Genomic DNA, 22,463 nt, shown 5'->3' with positions numbered 1-22,463 from the left:
GAGAGCAAATATAACATAGGGTTCGTGAGCTGAGATAAGGACTGGAAGAGATCAGTCACCAATGTCTTCACAGGCAAAACAGACTTGAAGTGGGGGTCTCAATGAAATTTATTATTAACAGAATCAGAGCAGGCTAATGAGAAGTAAAATAAATATTAAAAACACCTTCTGCCCACCCCAGCCTCCTTCCCAAGTTCTGTCTCCTCCCCTCTCCCCAGCAGCACAGGGAGATATGAAATGGCGGTTATGGTCAGTTCATCACAGGTTGTTTCTGCTGCTGCTCAGAGAGAGGAGTCCCTCCCCTGCTCCACCATGGGATCCCTCCCATGGGAGACAGTCCTTTGTGAACTTCTGCAATGTGAGTCCATCCCTCAGGCAATAGTTCTTCACAAACTGCTGCAACACGGGTCAGTTTTCCATGGGCGCAGTCCTTCAGACACAGGCTCCTCCAGCGTGAGTCACCCACAGGCTACCAGTCCTACTAGGAAAACCTACTCCAGCATGGGCTTCTCTCTCCATGGGTCAGCAGGTCACGAGCTGCTCCAACATGGGCTTTGCATGGGATCACAGCTTCCTTCAGGCATCCACCTGCTTTAGCATGAGTCTCCTCCATGGGCTGCAGGTGGATCTCTGCACCCCTGTTGACATCCATGGGCTGCAGGGGCACAGCTACCTCACCATGGTCTTCACCACAGGCTGCAGGGCTGGAGCACCTCCTTCCCTCCTTCTCCACTGACCTTGGTGTCTGCAGAGTTGTTCACATGTTCTCACTCCACTCTTCTCTGGCCACAGTTTCATCTGCACAATAACTTTTTTTCCCCCTTCTTAAATATGTTATCACAGAGGCATTACTGTCATGCCTGATTGGCTTGGCCTTGGCCAGAGGTGAGTCTGTCTTGGAGCCAGCTGGCATTGGCTGTACCCAGTATGGGCATAGCTTCTGGCAGCTTCTCACAGAACCCACCCTTGTAGTCCCCCTGCTACCAAAACCTGACCACACAAACCCAATACAACAGTGGCACTTAACATAGAAACTTTATGCTATGTATGTAAGATGTCTATAAACAATTAAACAGTAAATTTAAATGTATGTCTCATCTTGTAACTCTCTCCTACTCCAAAACACTGCAGAAGTTGCCATTGCCATTGCAAACCATTAGAGAAGAGTCAGGTGAGGGAAAGGAGAGAGGGGAAACTAGTTTCTTGTACCCCAAAGGAAGAGTTTAGGAAGAAAAGTGGACATCCTACCTCAGTTTGAATTGATACCAAACAAATGCCAGATATGGACCTAAAAACTGTTTACTTTTTGGGCAGACTTTAATTTTTACTTTGGTTTTTTAACCTGGAATGTCATATAATAGTGTATACCTATGCATATTATGTAAGTGGCTGTGATTTAATCTAACTTGCATCAATGTCTGTTTTAAGTGAATGGCAAATTGGTCCTCTGCTCTCTTACATTCATCTAAAACACTACGAATATGATCTTCTTTGCCTGCTCTTGTCTTTTAGGAATATGTCCCAGTCCAGTCTGGATCTGGTATTGATTTGGCTCCTTACTATGCGAAGTATAGCAATCATACCCAGCAGGCTATCTTGTATATGAACCCTTACAAGATCAACCTTGAACTTGTTTTGGAGTTGCTTTCATACTTAGGTACAATTTACTTCTTAAGAGGTTTATGTAGTTGGGGTTGTCCTGTGGGCTTATTTTTGAGTACTTTCTACTGATAATGAAGTACTTGAACTCATTCTTACGTGAAACATCCTAAAAAGCATTGACTGCAGAGTCTAGCATTAGTTCCTATTGTCATGTGAAACTGTTTGCAAATGCATCTTTGTTTTAACTATATGCCTGTACTGTAACTTTCCAGACAGAAGTCCCCAGTTCAAGAACATCGAGGGTGCTGTGCTGATCTTTTTACCAGGCCTTGCCCATATCCAACAGCTGTATGATCTCATTTCAACTGACAGAAGATTTAACTTGCGTGACAGGTAATACAGATATTTTCTATGGAATTAGTAGTTTGACTTACAACACAACAAATATACTCGATGTTTGCTATTCTTGAAAAAGGAAACTGGGAGTTATACCTTTGAGCTGTTTGTGGTACAAATGTCCTTTTGTTATCTAAAAGTTTTACGAGCAAAAATGACAGATGCTTAGGAATGGTACAGTAGTGACTTTATTTTTTATTATATTTTTTAACAAACCTAATCACAAAGCACTTGACTACTTCTTTTCCACTTAGGGTGTAGAAGCTGCCATACCTGGGATATAGATTTCTGTGGCTTACTGGGAAGTGACTGCTTCCTGCGAAGAGCTCCAGAGACAGTAATCTACCAAGAGAAATGGCCTAGGACTGTAATGACAGATAGTTTTGAAATTTATATTGTGGGTAACTAAAAGTTAAGACAACGGCATGAAAAGAACATTTGCAGTCAAATACCAAAGATTCATAGATGGACTGAGATGTTAAGGTCTGGAAGAGAAGGAAAGTACAAATCTCTGTAGCTGTCTTATCCCTGAAGGCCTTTTTTACTCAATCTGAAAGTTGCATGTGTTTACAGATCTGTGCAAAGTATCAATAGTGGTCCTTGTCTTGGAAGCACAATGTAAAGAGCTTGAGTTCATGGACACACAGTTCCCTTTTTTGCTAGGCTGTTGATGTAAATTAACCTAGAGTTTTGCAGTAGTAGTACTTTTCCTGCGTTTTTACTGAATAGAACAGCCCTGTGAACTAATGATGTTGGTTTTATTTTGTATTGTAATAATACAGTGAGGCAGACTTCCATACCTAATCATACGAAGTTTTACTCTATTGTCCATTCTAGTTGCTTTCTCCAAGCTATTGTCATCATGCTGGTCTTATTTTTTTACTGTATCTTATTTGATAAGTGTGTATTGATTACCGTAATTTCTTGTTCTAGGCACAGATTAATAGCTTTGCATTCTGTTCTTTCAACTCAAGATCAAGCAGCTGCATTTACAGTACCTCCTCTTGGTATTAGAAAGGTATGATGTATTTAGAAAGTTCACCAACGAAAGGAGAAACTTGCTGTGGTTGAAATTCTGAATTGTTATAAAATCTAATCATACAGAATTATGCAACAACCAGTTGTCCCCAGAATCTTCTCACTTAAAAGAAAAATTCTAATTTGGTGGTCTGTAATGGATAGAAGATAATATGGTGTAAAAACCTGGACAGTAATTAGACAAATTTTTAAACCTGATATTTTTCTATTAACATCTTTAGTTGTTGCTTTCCTGTATTTTAACTGTTGTTAACCGGTAACTATAGCTTTTATCTGGGAAAATAGTATTTTATTTACTGCCAAACTATTTAATTAAATGTTGATCAATTTTAGAAGATACCAGCCAGTAATTTTAATGGATTATGAAACAAAAAGTGAATGTGAAATTCTTACTTAACTTTCAGTTCCTCAGTAACTGGGGAAAACCAGACCATTTTCTGAGTTACATAGTGTTTATTTATTTGTCAGATTATTTAGGGAAACACTTCTGGGTGAAAGATTTTAACCAAATTTACTCTGAAATAGTAATTTAAAAGATAAGAGAAATAGAAGAATTATGGAATGTCTAACAGTTTTTATGTTACTTTTTCCAGATTGTTTTGGCAACCAATATAGCAGAGACGGGTATTACAATACCAGATGTTGTCTTTGTAATTGATACTGGGAGAACAAAGGAAAATAGGTGAGAGTTTGATTTGCATCAATCATGCTGTGATTACTGTAGATATTTGGAGGTTAGTACTGCAAGAATTTTGTAATATCCTTATGAAACCACAGTTCTGGATGCAAAAATGTGCTGAGCTCATTGAATAGCTTGCAATTTAGGTACAAGTTTGGATTTTCAAATGATTTGAACAACAAGAGAAGTTGTTCATAGATGTGGAGAATCGTGATTAAGTACTGATTTAAAAATTAAGGCGATCCTTTTTATACTGTCTCAGTTTTTACACAATGTGTTGGAACAATTCTGAATTGCCAGGGAGATGAAATAATAAAAAAGCTCTTTCACTTCCCAGTCTTTACACTTTCATTTGTAAGTTATATTCAAGGTTCTTTGATTTTGAATTTTTCAGGTATCACGAAAGCAGTCAGATGAGTTCCCTGGAAGAGACCTTTGTTAGTAAAGCGAGTGCTCTGCAGCGACAAGGAAGAGCTGGACGTGTTAGGGATGGGTTCTGCTTCCGAATGTACACAAGAGAGAGGTATGGTAAACTTAGCAAGATTTTGTAGATCACATAGATATCTTTTGGGTTTTTTTCTGTGCAAAACCAAGAATTCTTGTTGAAATTCACTTTAATTACTGCAAACTGGAAAGATTAAACTGGAAAAAAACCCCAACGAAAACCAGAATTTGAATATCATATGTATAAAGTGTTACAATAGTTTTTGTTTCACATTTTTAAAAGAGGTTTCTTTTATTCTTAGTATCTCTATTATGTGTTTTGAAAAAAATATTTATAATTAAAGGAAAAGTGCGGCAACAGGGAATTGTGGAACATCAATTTTTGACAGCACCTACTGCCTCACATCCAGTAGGTGCAAACCTTACCTCCTGAACTTCAAATTTTTTGTCAGACTGATCTGTGAGTTTCTGAAGTGGTTTCTGTCTCTATGGATAAGATATGGGGGCAGAATTGGTTTCTGTCACTGCAGTGAATAATGTTTTTCCTGCTTCTTTGAAAGTCTGAAGCAACTTTCAGCTGAGAAATAATTAAGGTTAAAGTATTGTGATACAACCAATGAAGTGGGCATTTTAGCTTCATATAGGATTTCCAGTTTGAGAGCTATGCATTTTACTGACTGGTTTGAAAATTGGGGTCTTACTGCCTTTCCCTCTCTGACTAAAACTCTTGCTTTCAAAGCTACGACACATGCCTTAATTCAAAGGATAAATAGCTTACCCGTGCTGCTCTCCCTGCCATGCCCCTCAAAAGAATATCTACGAAGAATGACTATGTGAAATTCAAATATTAAATTGAATGTATGTGATTCTATGTTTTTATGATGTTGCAGGTTTGAAAGTTTCATGGAATATTCTGTTCCAGAAATACTGCGTGTGCCTTTGGAGGAATTATGCCTTCATATTATGGTATGGATTTTGGTTTTGGAATTGCTAACCTTGTGTGATAGGTTGACCTTGGCTGGACACCGGGTGCCCACCAAAGTCTCTCTATTGCTACCCTTCTCAACTGAGAAAATATAATGAAAGGCTCATAGACAGAGTTAAGGACAGGGAGAGATCACTCACCAGTTACTGTTACAGGCAAAACAGACTTAATTTGGGGAAATTAATTGAATTTATAACCAATCAAGTCAGAGTAAGATAATGAGAAGTAAAACCCAAATCTTATAAATGTTTTCCACCCACCCCTCCCTCCTTCCTGGGCTTAACTTTATTTCCAATTCCCTACCTCCTACCCTCCAACAGAGCAGAGGGACAGGGAAGAGGGGTTATGGTCATTTCATCACACATTACTTCTGCTGCAGCTTCCTCCTCAGAGGGAGGACTCCTTCCCCTGCTTAAGCTTGGGGTCCCTCCCACAGCAGAGAGTCCTCAATGAACTTCTACTGTGTGAATCTTTCCCACAGGTTACAGTTTTTCATTAAGTGCTCCAATGAGGGTCCCCCACAGGGTCATACATCCAACCAGCAAACCTGCTCTAGGGTGGGCTGCTCTCTCTGGGAAGCCACAGGTCCTACCAGGAGGCTGCTCCAGTGTGAGCTTCCCATGGTGTCACAGCCTCCTTCAGGCACCCATCTGTTCAGGCATGGGCTCCACCATGGACCTCCACAGGCTGCAGGGGAACAGTCTTCCTCACCGTGGTCTTCCCCATGGGCTGTATGCTGCAGCATGCTGAAGCACCTCCTCCCTTTCCTTCTTCTCTTGCTTCTGTGCAGTAACTTATCCCAGAGGTGTTACCCCTGTCTGATGGGTTTGGCCTGGTGGGTCTGTCCTGGAACCAGCTAGCATTAGCTTCACTGGACATGGGGGAAGCTTCTAGCAGCTTCTCACAGTCATCCTACTACCAAAACGTGTTCTCTAAGTTTTACTTGGCTCTCTGTCAAGTCCCAGACCCAACACCAAAATACCTCCAGCACAGTGTTAAGGAAAAAAAAAACCATGAAAAATCCAAACTAGCCAAACCTATATGAAAATAAATGTATTTACGTTATATACCACTATATGCAGTTGAAATACCATGCACAACTCCAAGGGAAAGGGAAGGGGGGAGGAAAAGGGAACAAAACCAAAATAAAATATACACAATCAATAACCCAAGATCTAGCAACTAAAGAATTAGCAAAAGAATATCCTACTACTCTCCTTGGGACAACAGAAAATAACACTGGAACGACCACCGGCAACCTCCACCTCCCAAGGTCGACAAGGCCTCACCAGGCCTCACTCCCCAACACGGCAGACCCGACAGCAGGCAACCCGCACCTCCAGAGCCACCAGAGCAAAAGCCTCTCCTCCTTTCTTCTTTATAGCCCTGGCTTACGTAAAAATCATAGGGAATACCGGGTAATCCGGCTATTTCCTTGGTTACAAACTGGTCACCAAGGAAGGCCTAGACTAAAACTACCACACGTGTCCACAGAAGCCCAAGGCACCTTGCTAGCTAAAAATACTGTGCATGCCTTTGTACCTTTATACTGCTGTCTGTTTTGGAATCACTGACCTTATACACTTATTAGCTAATCCAGTGTAATTACTCAGTGGGGCTTCTCCCACAAGGTCAGGGGGTAACTCAGCCCTTGAGTGCTGGAAAATCCAGAGCATGCTGTTCAGTGAGAATAGTGTGCTATACAATTCCAGTTTGTCTGAGAGTGAGAATTCAAACTTAGTTAAATAGCATTTCTGCTTTAGGGAGCAATTCCATTACCTCTCTCCATGTCCTAAGTGAGTAAGATATGCATGGGAAAACTGGCAACCTGGTGAATTAGTTCTAGATTGAATTGTATCCCATCAGGTTTGAGCGTCCTGCTCATCAGTGATCACCGATAACACATTTCTCTGAACAGTGTAAACCTGGTTTGGGGCATGTCAGCCATCCGGGAAACAATAGGCTTGTTTAGAAGGGAGAGAGTGTGAGCTTTTGATTGCAGGAACAGCTTTCCAGTTTTTTTTTTTAGTTACTAGAAAAGTTTTTTATTATAAGTTTTTATATTGAAATACATACCCTTTTATTCCACAGAAATGCAATCTTGGCTCTCCTGAAGATTTTCTTTCCAGAGCATTAGACCCACCACAGCAGCAAGTAATTGGTAATGCAATGAATCTGTTGAGGAAGATTGGGGCTTGTCAGTTAAACGAGCCCAAGCTGACTCCATTGGGCCAGCACCTTGCAGCCCTTCCTGTTAATGTAAAGATTGGCAAAATGCTTATATTTGGTGCTATATTTGGCTGCTTGGATCCTGTGGTGAGTAAAAATAAATTTTATCTAAATTTTAGAAATTGTTAACTCTTTGTAATTAACCTGATTTTTTGCAACGTGGTATCTTGAAAAGATGATGCAAGAAGTTAAAATGTTTATTTTAGAGTGAGGGTAGCCAGGTATCATGGAGGGGAATAATCTGAGTATTTTTTATGGTTGGACTCAATTATTTTAAAGGTCTTCTTCAACCTAAAATGATTCTATTATTTTAAACTCCTAAGTACTATTCACAAAGTATAGTCAGGCTTGGTCTCCAGTTCTGTGGTGATCCCAGGGAGTCTAATACTTTTAGAAAAAGTCCTGTTACTTATGGGTTAGGCAGTCTGGATTACCCCACAGTCTGTGGGCCAAGAACATGCTGATGTAAAGTTACTGAAAATAATTGATGTGGTAATTTATTATATAAAGACTGTAGCATAGTTTGCATTTTCACTTAATCCATTTAATTCATTGCAAATTAGGAGGAAACATGGGTATGTTAGTTGCTAGAAAGTGGAAGTTAAAATTCTCAATATTTCCTGTTAATGTGGTATAACGTAAAGCAATTGATTAATTTGGTCTTCATTGTATCGGATACTGCTCTGTCATTTGGCAAAACATTTTGTGTGAGTTTTGAGATTTAATATTTTTTTATCCATGTATGTAAGACATTATGTAAGTGGTGGCTTTAATATAGCAAGTACTGAATTCTGTGTAGGAAATTTTTATAGTGGTAAGTTTTCCTTGAAACTTAGTAGAAGATAAACTATCATTAAATATTACATATTGTGCATAGAGTGCAAAAGCTAGTGATCCTCAGGCTCAAGAAATAGGGCAAGGAAGACAATAGATGGGCATGGATGAGTTGAGACCTGCTGGTCAAACTTTAGGGCAACAGGTAAATGCACAGGCAGTGGAAGCAAGAACAGGTATTCTGAGAAGACTGTAGGGATGCAGTCTATTTGTGTAGGAGTGCAGTGAGGAAGACCAAGGCAAAGCTGGAGCTGAACTTGGCAAGGGACACAAAGAAGAACAAGAAGTGCTTATACAGGTATGTTGGCCAGAAAAGGAAGGTCAAAGAAAGCGTTCCCTCCTGGTGAACAAGGCTGACCAGCTGGTAACAATGGATGAGGAGAAGGCTGGGGGACTCAATAGTGGTTTTGCCTCAGTTTTCAATGGCACCCTCTCTTACTGCACTTCTTGAGCGGGTGGAATGCAAGATGGGGACTGGGGCAGCAAAGTCCCTCCCACTGTTATAGAGGATCAGGTTCCTGACCACCTCAGGAACCTGAATCTGTGTAACTGTAAGGAAGCTGAGGAGGTGGATTAGAGAGTCGTGAGGGAATTGGCTGGTGTAGTTGCCAAACCACTTACCATGATGTTCAAAAAGTTTATAGGCTGTCAGGTGAAGTTTCTGGTGACTGGAGAAAGTCACTAGGGACATTTTACCCACCTTTTTTAAAAAAGAGTGGAAAGTAGGACCCTGAGAACTACTGACCTGTCAGCCTCACCTCATGGAACAGATCTTCCTAGGTATATGTTAAGGGACATGGAGGACAGGGAGGTGATTCGAGACAGCCAGCACGGCTTCACCAAAGGCAAGTTCTGCCTGACCAACGGAGTGCCCTTCTATGATGGAGTGACTATATCAGTTGGCAAAGGAAGGGCCACAGATGTCCTGGACTTCTGTAAAGCCTCTGACACAGTCCCTCACAACGTCCTTCTCTTTAAATTGTAAAGAGATGGATTTGATGGGTGGATTAGATGGATAAGAAACTTGTCACGTCCAGAGGGTAGCAGTCAACAGCTGAGTCCCAATGGATATCAGTGACCACTATGAATATCGATGGATATTCATAGCGGGACCAGCATTATTTAATATCTTCATTAATGTAGACAAAGGGATCAAGTGCACCCTCAGCAAATTTGCTGATGACCCCAAAGTGAGTGGTGTGATTGACACACCTCAAGGATGGGATGCCATTCAGAGGAACCTGGACAAGCTGGAGAAGTGCATGCAAAGCTCATGAGGTTCAATAAGGCCAAGTTCAAGGTGCTATACCTGGTTTGGGGCAACAACCAGTATCAGTCCAATCTGGGGGATGAAGGTATTGAGAGCAGCACTACTGAGAAGGACTTGGGGATGCTGGTGAATGAGAGGCTGGACATGACCCAGCAATGGGCACTTGCAGCCCAGAAAGCCAAATGTATCCTGGGCTGGTGGCCAGCAGGTTGAGGGAGGTGATTCTGCCCCTCTACTCTGCCCTCTGCCCTCGTGAGACCCCACGTGGAGCTCTGAGGTCCCTAAAATACGAAGGACGTGGAGCTGCTGGAGCAAGACCAGAGGAGGCCATGATGATGATCAGAGGGATAGAGCACCTCTCCTGTGAGGAAAGGCTAAGAAATTTGGGGTTGTTAAACCTGGAGAAGAGAAGGCTTTGGGATGACTTAAGCCTTTCACTACCTGAAGAGTGTTAACGAGGGACTTTTTACAAGGGCGTGTAGTGACACAACAAGAGAGAATGGCTTTAAACTGAAAGAGGGTAGGTTTAGGTTAGATACTAGGAATCCTTTACTGTGAAGGTGGTGAAGGCACTGAGACAGGTTGCCCAGAGAAGCTGTGGATGTCCCATCCCTAGACATGTTCAAGGCCGGGTTGGGTGGGACTTTGAGCAACCTGGTGTAGTAGAAGGTGTCCCTGCCCATGTCAGGGGCTTGGAATTAGATAATCTTTAAGATCCCTTCTGACCTAAACAGATCTATAATTCTCTGCTAACAGTAAAAGAAAATTTAAAGCCATTTGTATTATAAACCTGTAAGGTTGTAATAAAATACTGTTAAATAATGTGTACTTTACTAATTGCAGGCAACTCTGGCTGCTGTTATGACAGAAAAATCCCCATTTACTACACCAATTGGTCGAAAAGATGAAGCAGATCTTGCAAAATCATCTCTAGCTATGGCAGTTTCAGACCATATAACAATCTACAACGCTTATCTGGGGTAAATGATAATTCTGTGCTTATAGCGACTTGCAGATAACACTTAAGCAATGCCATTATGTAAAGAATCCTTAATATCTCCTCTTGAACTCCCTTCACTTCAGGTATTTCTCTTCAGAATAACAATAGATTGTCAAATACTGTAACACAAAAGGATAGCTTGCTTAGTATTTTATTCTTTAACTTGTTTTAACACTGCTGACACACATACAGAGGTTTACTGTGTCAGTTTTTCCTAGCGTGTAAAGTGTTTTGCTTGCTGTTTGTGGTATTCTAACCAGAATATTTTGTATTTGGTAAAGTACAAAAGTATAAAATGACATAAATTTTTTTTTTCTCTTTAGGGTATTGTCACTAAGTCTCAAAAATCACACCTGAATTTTGTTTCAGCTGTCAAGGAATGTGTGTTTTTTGAGTGAAAATCACCTTGTATTTTTGTTAGTATCTTGTCCAATCTATGTTACAGGCATGTTCTCTGGAGTGCCCTTAGACCAACAGCATTCATCTTCGTGAATGCAACTTATTTTAGAGTGGAGAATGCTGACCAAAAAACATTATTCCTTTTTAACTTACTACCATTTCTATTGTTATACTCTTGGTGGGATTCTTCTTGCTGTAATAAGACAGGATTTTTTCCTTAGGTGGAAAAGGGCTCGACAGGAAGGGGGATATCGTGCTGAAATGACTTACTGCAGAAAAAATTTCCTGAATAGGACTTCATTGTTAACTCTGGAGGTAAACTGAATAATTACGCTTTGCACTTGTAAGTTATTTGTTATAATTTCCCTCTGAAATGTCATTCCCTTTTAAAGAGGTTATTACAGTTATTATTTAGACAAGATAAAAGCAAGTGGAATGCTAGGTACTGATGAAATGCACGCCCTCAGTTGAGGTAGCTGTGTCCGTATTTGAGTTTTGATGTGGACACTTTGGTATACAGTTTTGCAGTCACTGCCATTGGAGAAGCTAGGCCTTACTTACACCAAGGAATCAAAACTTTATGAATTAAAGTATTTATATTGTGTTGTTTTTTCAATCAAACAATAGGTCTATTAACACTTAATTTGAAAAATGAGCCGCAAACTTATGTAAATGGACTTTTATTTTTGGTGAGAAAACGTTTTAATTGATCTTCTCTATTTAAGTTTGGGTCACTTCTAAGCAGAAGTGGATCTTTGATGCAAACGTATCTTTTCATTTTAACTGAAAAGAGGTATGAGATTTAGTATTTGCAGCATATATAGTTCCATATATCTGATCCTATATTCCAGATACAGGATTATGTTATAGATAATGTTTTTCTCATGCAAATAGCCAGTATTCCCATGTAGCTGCAGAAAATACAAGTGGTTTTTCTAGTAAGAGATTTTCCCCTGGAGAGCATGAATAGTTCAGACAAAGTGTCGTTGCCTGCTGTTGGAGTATATAACTTTTTTAACTGAAAATTTTACTAATACCTTATTAATTTCAGGATGTGAAGCAGGAACTCATAAGGGTGGTCAGAGCAGCAGGGTTCACAGCACCTACAACACAATGTGGATGGGATGCAAATGGAGTCACACAATCCCTTTCTCTCAGTGAAATAGCTCTTCTTAAAGCTGTGTTGACTGCTGGGCTGTATGACAATGTAGGAAAAATACTATATATGAAGTCTGTGGATATTACAGAGAAACTGGCTTGTACTGTAGAAACTGCTCAGGGTAAAGCGCAAGTGCATCCCTCCTCTGTAAACCGTGACTTACAAACATATGGATGGCTGCTTTACCAGGAGAAGGTAAGTTGAACATAAGTGAATGTAGCTGATACCTTGTGTAGAGTTATGCCTCTAATATACTGTACACTAGTGTATGTTATTTAATAACTGAATGTTTTAACTTAAAAGAGTCTTTTATTATCTAATGATCCTAAAGTCCATAAAAATCAATCAACTCAGTGCTGGAGAAAAAGAAAATAGGGCTGAAGATCATCAACAAATTTGTTCATAGTGAAACTGGTAATTAGAAACGGAAGGAACTTGCTATGTATCATTTAACTTGATAATATCACTGACCTTTTTGAATACAGTCCTGTTGATTTAAATACCATGTGTAGTAGTAAACTTCAAAGTGTCTTTTCTCTTTTACTGTTCAAAGCAGACTCTAAGATTTTGACACTTGGTACTGAACTCACATTCTCCAGTAATAAAATGAAATAGCCAATTATGTAATTGACTGCTGAACTCCCTAAGTTAATTTCATTTTTTTTTCCTGTCACTTTCTTCCCCCTTGTCAACTGTTTGCTGAATTCAAGTGTTTATATTTAGTTACACTTCCAGTACAGCAAAATTTTGTCAGCAGTTGCTTAATGCCCAAATTTGCTGTAGAGAAGCAGGAAATACTAGACTTTTAAGGCACATGAAGTGGTAGTATTTTTTTGAGAGCTGAAAGTATTTCTTGTCCCCAAGAACCTTATAGTGTAAGGACAAGACAGCAGCTAAGGTAAGTAAGTTACTCTGTTGAACAGTGGAACAAACAAAGCCTGCACTTCTGTATGAAAATGCACTCTTTTTCTTTCCTTTCTTTCCGCTGCAACTCATTCCTCTCCCTTTCTGATTTATTTGTGAGAGGCTCCAAAGCCAGAAGCAGCGCATGCTGAGCCCCACAGTAGTTAACTATATGTGTGTCAGTGTGTCTGTGTATTTACCACATTTATGCAAGTGCATATGTGGATATAGATAGACTGAAAAAACAGTTGCTCCCTAGAGTAATGTATAACATAAGAGCTTTATCTGCCTTTTATTTCAGTAGTTTTACTACTTTTGATGTTCTTTCTATGAACATCAGTAGGGTATCATTACCTTTCCATTTGAACTTTAACAAGATTACTATGGCTTTAGCTAATTTCCTGGTAGTGTATAAGCCTGTCACTTGCTTAGAGGTGAGTTATTTTATGTGGTCTACAGTGGATAAATAGCCATTGATTGTTTGTGTGCAATAACTTGAGTTGGTTGGATCTTGAAAAGGAAAAAAAGTGTATTTTTTTCTTTCAAAAGTAGCAATTAAATCTGGTGTTATTAGATGTTACATGGTTTGGGATTTTTTGTTTCTGTTTTTAATGCGTGTGTTTGTTTATATGCAGGTGAGGTACTCTAAAGTGTATTTGAGAGAGACTACTTTAATATCCCCCTTTCCCATTCTGCTTTTTGGTGGGGATATAGAAGTCCAGCATCGGGAGCGTCTCCTGACGGTTGATGGCTGGATCCATTTTCAGGTGCACTGGAGTGATATCTAAACTACATTTTGTGGTTCCATGGGCTTTTGTATTACACAGTTGATGCACCAGTTTAATTCAGACCACTATATATGTGAGATGGAGATGAGGAAAGAAGAGGGGGGAGAATTTACAAAAATTATGGGAAATTTTGTGTACATGTCATGAAATCTTAGTAAATCACACTTAGAAGAATAGGCTTGTCATACATGACTTGCAACAAACCAGTTTCCTCTCTCTTAATGAAGAAACTGTTCTTTCAGAAGAGGTACTGAAAATGAATGTAGACTAAGCCTTTTTTATTGAGTCGTACTGAAACCAGAGGAGTGTGCTGGTTTTATATTACCCTTTCCTACAATCTTATAATCTTGTAACTACGTTTGCCTTTAATATACTACTTTATATACTCCTATACCCAGACAAAACTATTTGGGAAAGAAAAAAATCCAAATTGTGAAATACCTGCTTACCTGTGGTGGGGGTGTTTGGTTTTCTTGATTAGGGTTTTTTCCTTTCCATGTGTAAAAGTTTTATTTAGAAATGGGAAAACTGAGTTGTAGACAAAACAGTTGAAATGGCAAGATCCTCTGTAAATTTTGTTAGTGGCAAGCACTGGTTGTTGCTACCCTCCCAGCTACTTGGTTAAAATTTTCTGTGCTCCTGTGGGCCATGTGTTACTCTTAAAGACAACTTTAAGATACAAGACATTTTAATTTATTGCACTCTGCTGATGCAAGTAAGCAGCCATCTAATTGAGTTCACTAGTTGTCATGAATAGGGGATTTTAAAAAGCGAGTCCCTTGTGGGTTTGTTGGAGATTCTTTTTGTGATCCCTGGGTGGCTACCTATTTGAGTGTTTGCTGAGCCACTCATATCTTATTATGTGTTTCAGAATTTCTATTTTTTCTGTTGACATGCTAACCAGAATATGTTGCATTTTTGTGCTTCTGCCATAACAGCTACTTACTGTACCAAAGGCAGCATATAAACAAAACAAATAGTGGAATAGAGAGTGAGGAGAAAAAAAGAAATATTCCTGGAAGAGGGTTCAGCTTTAGGTATCAAAATTCCTAGTGAGATTTAGTAGAGGTTTGTGACTGCTTTCTTGGAAGGCCTGACAGACCTCCCAAGAGGGAAATGTGTAACTATATTATTTCAGGTATAAATTTAATTTGTACTTTTTTATCTTGGGTTGGTAAGCAATTAATTGGGGATCTTATTGGTAAATTAATAATTTCTCTGTATGCTGGTTGATCATGAAATATGTGGGAACTCATTCTGAATTACTCTTCTAAGCTGCTGTTCTTTAGGCTGTGATGCTACAACCAACCAGTGCTTAAAGATAAAGTATAATGTAAGCCCAGTCATTTAATGAGTATGCTATCCATATGCTTAAAATCATGCGTATGCATCATGTTTTCTATGTCTATTTCTATTTCTATGTAAAGTAATCTTTTGATCTGTATTTTGGTATAAAATGTCTGATAATGCAAATGTTTGTCTTTTTTGTTCTTTATAGGCTCCTGTAAAGATAGCAGTAATTTTCAAACAGCTGAGAGTTCTCATTGAGTCTGTTTTGAAGAAGAAGCTTGAAAATCCCAAAATGTCACTTGAAGGTAACTTTATTCATTGCTGACATTATTGTTTGTTAAGTGGACCTTGTGGCAAATCTGAGAAATCATTAGCCCATGGCATCCTCACTCAGTGGGGTTGGTGTGACTTTGAATGTTATTCCATTACCTTGAAAGACATCCAGAAAGTCATTACTAACTGTGCATATATTGTGTGGCTCATGCCAGATTTACAAAGATCTGCACAACTGCTGTTTTAAAGATATTCCTGATAACAACATTCAGGGTGGTGGTAGTAATGGTGAGCTGTGCATCTCAAAGCAGAATTAAGATTGTGTGTGAAGAATTTTAGGCATGGATAATTTCTAAGTGTTATGCAAATTGTCTAAGTTAAGGGATAGACACTGCATGTTCAGAATAATATAGTATTTGGGGAGTTCCTGTACTAATGTATCTGTAGGTAACCCATCACTTTATCAGTCTCTTTTGTGAAGTACTGAAATGACTACCATTGAGTAATTTTATATGTACCATGGAGGAACTGTTTGTCCTTTTGCTTGGCAAATTGTAATCACCTGTTTTGCTTTAGATTTTGGTTTAGCCTAAAACATTTAAGATTTTAAATTGCTGATAGCTAGACTTGTCTTCTGATTTTCTTGGGGTTTAGGAATCAGTATTTAAGCTCACTCTTTTCAATCACTGTGTGTGTTTTCTTTCCCAGATGACAAGGTCTTACGCATCATCAAAGAACTGATAAAAACAGAGAATGGTAACTGAAACCAGAAATCAGTAACAAACCAGAGCTTCAGTAATGGCGGGGGAAATATGCACTCCAACATTAATTGACATTTAAATGCTTAGTGTGGTTGCTACCAGCCATGATGGGGATAGATTGCATGATTTTGCATAGGATTTTGCATAGGATTAACCTTTCTCTGTATGACTTTAAAGATGAACATTGGATATGTTTAGGATTTATAATACATTTGGTGCCATTTGTCTGACTATACCAATGATAGCTGCAATCAGTTTCTTTTCAATATAGAAATGGCTGTGAATGATTTCTCCTTCTCAGCTTAATGTGCTAATCATACCATCACCAGTGATGTAGTATGTAGTGATGACTAAAGACTGTATCTCAGTTGAGTAGAATTCTATTTGAGATGTGCAAACAGATGACAAATGTTTCTTATGTGGGTTTCCTAAGTGGTAAATGTTTTTTTAAAATATGAATTTACAGTATTGAACCAATACATCTTATAGATGTCTTAATTTTTCTGTATGATTTACATTAGGAAAATGCTCTGTAAGATGATAATATGGACTGCTGTGAACAGGTGCTCAGCTAGACAAGTGTACTAACCAGCAGCCCCTCCCAAACAGAGGATGTGCCTCTTCTCACAGTTGTACCTCCCTGTTCACCCTGATCCTTGTCTCTCCTTGCAATTGCAATATGTTTTGCTGTCCCTTCTGTATGTTAAGGTTTTCACGGTCTTGCAAGCCCCCTTCAAATGATGAGCATGGTTTTTTTCCGCCTTTATTGATCAAAGTTCAGGTTACCCCTTTTGAATGCTCTATCAGAGCAGTTCCTGGTGGAAACTTTCAGTGGCAGAAAGCTTCTGGTCTTCACTGTTCTCTCTTACCACCTGCTCACAATGATTGTATGTCTGTGCAATCCTTTGTTTCTTATTTCTTTGATACTGAAAAATCCTTAACCAGATAGCTTAATGAACCAGATGCTCTTACATTCTGCCTGTCCACACTATTTGCAATTATGAAGTGCAATTTTAGATCACCAATTCTGCTTTCAAGAATGACGAATATATTGGTGGAGAAGGTTTGCAGTTGAACGATTGCAGTCAAGTAGGAACTGTACATACAGACAGAGGAACAGTGTAGATGACAACTTTTGTTTAATCTGAAAAATAAAGATTTTGTACAGCAGAAGTTAATAGTGTCCAGAAAGGGCACTGAGGAAAATGCATAAAAATGCAACATACATGGAGCCTGTCCAGTTAGGTTATCACAGCACAACTGGTATTGCTGTGCTGAGAGAAACATGAGCTGAAAATAAACCAGCTTGTGGATGTTACCCTATACTTAGATCAGGAAGAGGCAAGTTGTAATAGGAATTTATTAAGAACTTTGAAGGAAAAGTGATCACATCTATTATTCATTTATGCGTTGTGATAAACTAGTGGTAGTCTTGGTTTCATAGATGAGACAGAAACTGGGTTCTGGATTGTTTTTTAACACATTTAGGCAAGGAAGCATTTAAACAGTAAAGTTTTGATCTTAAGACCTTATTTTTGCTTTCTGTATTCCCAAACATTGAAATAAAAACCTGCAAACTATATTCATTGAAGATATGAACTAAATCTGCATTCTGATAATTTTGTACGTTTTGTTTCACTTGAGATCTTTTATTTGTGTCCTTTGCAAACATGAACTAGAAAAATATTTCAGTAATTTAGTAACTAACAAGCTTCTCTTCCTTTTGGATTTGAATTTTGCATATCAGTTGTTGGTCTTAAATTGCTAAATCCTAGGAAAGTGTGAATTGTCCTTGAGTTCTCCCTTATTCAACTGTGATGAACAGAGAGCTTTTTTCCTATGTATGGATAGTAATGTTGAAATTCAGTTATTCTTTGTGTTCCTCTAGCATGCCCTGATGAACTAAATTAAGGGGATATTTTGTAATAAATAGGAAATTCCACGGTCTTCTGAGTGAGCAACAGTTTTCTGCAAAACAGATTAAGGAAATCACACTGTGGTGTACAGATAAGCACAGTTATCTTAAACAAACAAATACTATGGTGGCTTTCTACTTCTGCAGTATACATGAGCAACTTTTGGGCCTGTGCTCTTTTGGCTGGATGAACTTTCTCTTTTGCTTGATTTATTTAATAAAGACTTCTGTTAACACTTGTTGTTTCTCTTGAAGCATTTGTCAGACACAAGAGTGGTCAGTAGGTATGGATCTTTGTCACCATAGTCTCAACAGGCGTCTTCAGAGTTTTTTTTAAAGGCAGCATGTCCTCCTGGTCTCTGTCTTCATGTTGGAGAGGAGTTCCTGCTCCTGCTATTGAAGTTGCAGAATTCCCTTGGGGCAGTTTGAGCCACATTAGAAATCCAAAATCCAATTTCCAGGCTTCCTCCCACCCTTTCCCACAATTTGTCCCAACACTGAAGAGAAAACTTTCAGGCCAGAGGCTTCTATAGGGGAAGGGGGAAGCATATATACATTTTATTTACACAAATAAATACTATACAGGCTAAAAGCAACTATATATATATATATATATATATATATATATATATTACACTTCTATCAGTCCCTTCGAAGCTTCTCCTTTTAACTTTAGTCCAGGAAAAGCCTTCCAAGGCTGATACGTAACGCAGTCTCTCTCTCGTGGGAGTGTTTAGGGAACCTGAAACACTCCCTCACCAACCTCCAGCTGGTTGCTGAAGTCCTTTCTCCTCACGAAGTCGAAGAAGATAGCTTTGAGTCCTTTCTCTTTGGTTCTGTGTCATTTCTGCTGTGTGATCTCTCTCTCAGTCTCATACCTCGGTTTTGTAGGCTGCTGTAATTCAGTCAGCTTATCAACGTACACGTCCTGGAATGTTGATTCCTCCTCCAAGTGTTCGGCTGTCTGTTTAGATCACAGCAAAGACATCCTCCAGGCTTTTCTCCAGTCCATCTCCAATTTTGCCTGGGTTTCTTCTCCCTGGCACCGAGCTGCTTTCGTTATCAGCCCATCCACTTGGCTCTGCTTCAGTGCTGAGCCTCTCCTCCACTCACAGTGGGAAGGAAAGAAAAAAACCCCTCTACAGCCTAACTGCAAAAAGGGGGGGGGGGAAGAAGAGGGCTTGGCTGCAAGGCCTGCCTTCTCTCTCTCCTGCTTACCTCAAAGGTTGTGAGTCTCTCTCACAACAAACACACTTACTCCAGTGCTGCCTCCAACTCTGGCCTAGGCAGATTTGGGGGGCCACAGGGCTCCCCTTCCCTTCCTGGAGGGGGGAAAGAAGGAAGCCCAGCCACCCCCTAGCCTTCTCCACCCACACACAGCAGCAGACACAGAAAGAATTGCCAACAGCTTCTGGTGGTTGTGTATATATGATTTTTCAGCAGCAGCGAACAAGACGAGTGGTGACTGGCCATCAGGGAACACTGCTCTGGCACTCGATCACCTCTGGGCCCCCGACTCTCAGGGGGGCCAATCTCAACCCATGACACCCCCCTACTCCCCTCTTCTGTTCCTGGGTTGTGTGGGTTGCTTGAAGCTCTTGTTTCCCAATGACATCTTTCCCAGTGCTCAACCTAGGAGAGGTTTTCTTTTTCTTTCTGCAAGTCTTTCCACATTTATAGCAGACTGCAAACAGGTGGTTGGAGTGCAGGAGTATTTTAATTTCCCTGCATTCAGCTATTTACAATAATGCTCCACTGCATAAATAGTCCATGGATGGAAGTGTAATCAAGACCTAGACGGCCCAGAGATCTCCTTCGTTCCCAGGTATCTCCCGTGGTGTGTTTGTGCTGTTTCCTACTGATTTCAAATGAAAGTGTTACTTATACAGAGCAGTCTAGCTGTTAAAACTGTAGAGAAACCTGATTTAGTAGTGTCAAAATAGAAGCCATGGCAGCTTCAGCTGCCGTGGTTTTATGGCACTGCTGCCCAGTTTTCTCTCCGTGCCCTGCCCGAGAGAGCGGCCGTGGTCGGGAGGTCGCAGACCAACGGCGACTCCACCGCAGCCGTCTGGCCCGATGGCAAGCGGCAGAGAAGAGATAGGTGTTCGGGTGACTCGGATTTTGTTTTGAAGGCGGCGGTCCTTGCGGTGCCCGGCAGAGGGCAGGGCGAGGTGCCCGGGGGGCGGGCGGTGACCGCCCCGCCGCTCAAATAGCCGCGTCCGCGCCCGGAGCGGGGCTGGCACGGCCGCCCGCCCCATGGTGACGGCGGCGAGCGGGCGGTGCGGTAGCGGTATCGGCACCCCGGAGCGGCGGGGGCCGGGCGGCTCCCCCGGGCGCTGCCCGCGCCGCCCGCCACGGCGGCGGCGCCCGGAGACGGCGGCGGGGGCCGTGGGGGACAACCCGCAGGAGCTGCAGGCTTTCCGTGACTATGGAGAGAGCTGGTACCGCTCCCACAAGAGGCTGGAGAGCCGCTTCCAGCCGCAGGAGCCGCTGGCCCGGCAGCCGCAGGTGGGGGCAGCGGGGCCGGAGGCGGGGAGTGGGCGGAGGAGCCCCGAGTTGGTCCCACCTGACCCCGCTGCCGGTGCCGCAGGTGACGGCGGAAGCGCGCTGCAAGCTGGTCAGCTGGCTCATCCCCGTGCACCGGCACTTCGGGCTCTCCTTCGAGGCCCTCTGCCTGGCCGTCAACATCCTCGACCGCTTCCTCGCCACCACCCCCGTGGCCGCCGACTGCTTCCAGCTCCTAGGGGTAACGGCGCTGCTCATCGCCTCCAAGCAGGTAGGGCGGTCCCGGGGTCTGGCTGCCCCGCTGCCAGGGTCTCTGCAGCCCGCCGGGGTCTCTGCAGCTCGAGCGGCTCCGGCGGCTCCGAGCTCAGCCCCAGCGGGCTCCGCGCCCGCTCCCCCGCGCTGCTCTCCGGCGGCGATCTCCCCACCCCTCTCCCCGCTCGCAGGTGGAGGTGCACCCTCCCAGCGTGAAGGAGCTCCTCGCCCTTTGCTGCGGCGCCTTTACCCGCCAGCAGCTCCGCAACTTGGAGTGCATCGTCTTGCACCGCCTGGGCTTCGACCTGGCGGCGCCTACCGTCAGCTTCTTCCTGGAGCACTTCAGCCAGGTGCGGCTAGAGGCGCGGGGGGCCGACGCGGCGGAGGCGGCGGACGCCCGGAGCCTGGCGGGGAGCGTCGCGGAGCTCAGCCTGGCCGACTACGCCTTCACCAAATACGCGCCGTCCCTGCTGGCCGCCGGCAGCCTGGGCCTGGCGGACCGGCTGCTGCGACACCGCAGCCCTCTGGACCTGCGAGTCAGCGGCTACCCGGAGGAGACCCTGCGGGACTGCATGGACCAGTTACAGCTCCTAGTGTCTCTGAACGGGCGGTCCCTGCCGCTCCTCCTGCCCCCGGAGGTGGCCCAGAAGTGCCACTGGCTGGGGCGTGACGGCTGACAGCGGGTGGCAGTGGCGGCCGCGCCAGCCCTCGTTACTGTCCGCGTCCGCGGCGCTGGGCGCTGGCTCCGCTCTGGCTTTGCCGTCTGTGCTCCGTACAGTAGGTGCAGAGTCTGATCCTCTAAGCCTTAGTGTCACTTGAGTTTGAAAATTAGATGACGTTTTGCAAATGATGTTATGTATCGTGTCAGCTGTACTGTCCCTGTGCTGTTTGTTTCGGTTGGTTTTAAATCCAGCATGTAAATAATATACTGAATCTCGCGTACTGTGTTATTTATTTGGAGGATGACCCATGAACATAACGGTGAAAGGACACACTGAATGTTGAATAAACTCTTTGCTACTTGTTACCTCTACTCGTTTATTTGCTGGCAGTGTGCAAACACAGCTGGGAGAGGAAACGCATTGGCACAGAACGAGTTCTCCCCGGCAGTTAACTCCAGCCCCACAAAATAATGATGCCCGAAAGTGACATTCCCCGTTTGAAACTGGCACGCGCTAGCTTGGTCTTGGCCCAAGGAGAAAAAAAAAAAAAAAAGTAGATGCACTGACAAGTGTAGGAAAACGAAGTGTGGAATAAAAAAACAGCTGGTTTTTAGTTTTCTAGCAGGGCCCTAACCCAGGTGCGTGCTCCTATCCAAGTTGGTATTGTAGCACAGGAAACATTCAAGGGCAGAACGCAGCCATAATGTTGTAAAATACTTCATTTTCTTTATTTGTATCTGTGCACAGAAGCGATGTTAAAAGAGCACGCACAAACCTAAAGCTACCCTCGTGAGTGCTCACCTTTCAGGGTACGGGGGACCCGCTCACTGGGTTGTGCTCCATGCGCCGCCTGCCGTCAGATGTTGAGGCAGAAGGAGCAAAACCTGTCTGTTTGCTACAGAAACTCTGCTGCTACAGAAAATGCCGACAAGTCCACCACAAGAGAATAACGGGCAGGTCATCCTCCGCTAGCCCCGTAGATGATTTCAGCCAGGGGGACCTTCTACCTGTGCGGGGGTACTCTCTCCTGCTGGGCTGCTCGGTACGTCGAAGATGCCGCGGGCTGGTTTTTTTTCCTG

General features: G+C 42.2%; 2 protein-coding genes across 6 annotated transcripts in view; both read left to right on the top strand.

Annotated features, from left to right (window-relative positions):
* DHX29 (DExH-box helicase 29) overlaps nucleotides 1-18,203 on the top strand; it is a 31,516-nt gene extending 13,313 nt beyond the window's left edge. For all 5 annotated transcript variants that reach the window (XM_032675620.1, XM_032675623.1, XM_032675622.1 and 2 more), the window contains 13 exons: nucleotides 1,513-1,657; nucleotides 1,875-1,995; nucleotides 2,932-3,016; nucleotides 3,630-3,718; nucleotides 4,110-4,238; nucleotides 5,050-5,125; nucleotides 7,236-7,460; nucleotides 10,321-10,457; nucleotides 11,098-11,191; nucleotides 11,928-12,230; nucleotides 13,574-13,705; nucleotides 15,225-15,321; nucleotides 15,998-18,203. In XM_032675620.1, coding sequence (XP_032531511.1) covers nucleotides 1,513-1,657; nucleotides 1,875-1,995; nucleotides 2,932-3,016; nucleotides 3,630-3,718; nucleotides 4,110-4,238; nucleotides 5,050-5,125; nucleotides 7,236-7,460; nucleotides 10,321-10,457; nucleotides 11,098-11,191; nucleotides 11,928-12,230; nucleotides 13,574-13,705; nucleotides 15,225-15,321; nucleotides 15,998-16,053 — 1,689 coding nt within the window. In that variant the 3' untranslated portion in view covers nucleotides 16,054-18,203. The remainder of the gene's footprint in view (nucleotides 1-1,512; nucleotides 1,658-1,874; nucleotides 1,996-2,931; nucleotides 3,017-3,629; nucleotides 3,719-4,109; nucleotides 4,239-5,049; nucleotides 5,126-7,235; nucleotides 7,461-10,320; nucleotides 10,458-11,097; nucleotides 11,192-11,927; nucleotides 12,231-13,573; nucleotides 13,706-15,224; nucleotides 15,322-15,997) is intronic.
* A 2,018-nt stretch (nucleotides 18,204-20,221) lies between these two features.
* CCNO (cyclin O) lies at nucleotides 20,222-21,749 on the top strand. The gene is made up of 3 exons (XM_032675992.1): nucleotides 20,222-20,473; nucleotides 20,556-20,741; nucleotides 20,914-21,749. The coding sequence occupies exons 1-3, from the start codon at nucleotides 20,222-20,224 to the stop codon at nucleotides 21,397-21,399; spliced, it is 924 nt and encodes a 307-aa protein (XP_032531883.1). The 3' UTR covers nucleotides 21,400-21,749.
* The last annotated feature ends 714 nt before the right edge of the window (nucleotides 21,750-22,463 follow it).

The sequence above is a fragment of the Chiroxiphia lanceolata genome, chromosome Z (genome assembly GCF_009829145.1).
Source record: "Chiroxiphia lanceolata isolate bChiLan1 chromosome Z, bChiLan1.pri, whole genome shotgun sequence".
Lineage (NCBI taxonomy): Eukaryota > Metazoa > Chordata > Aves > Passeriformes > Pipridae > Chiroxiphia > Chiroxiphia lanceolata.
The sequence above is the reverse complement of the archived record's forward strand: the minus strand, read 5'-3'. Positions and strand labels throughout refer to the sequence as shown.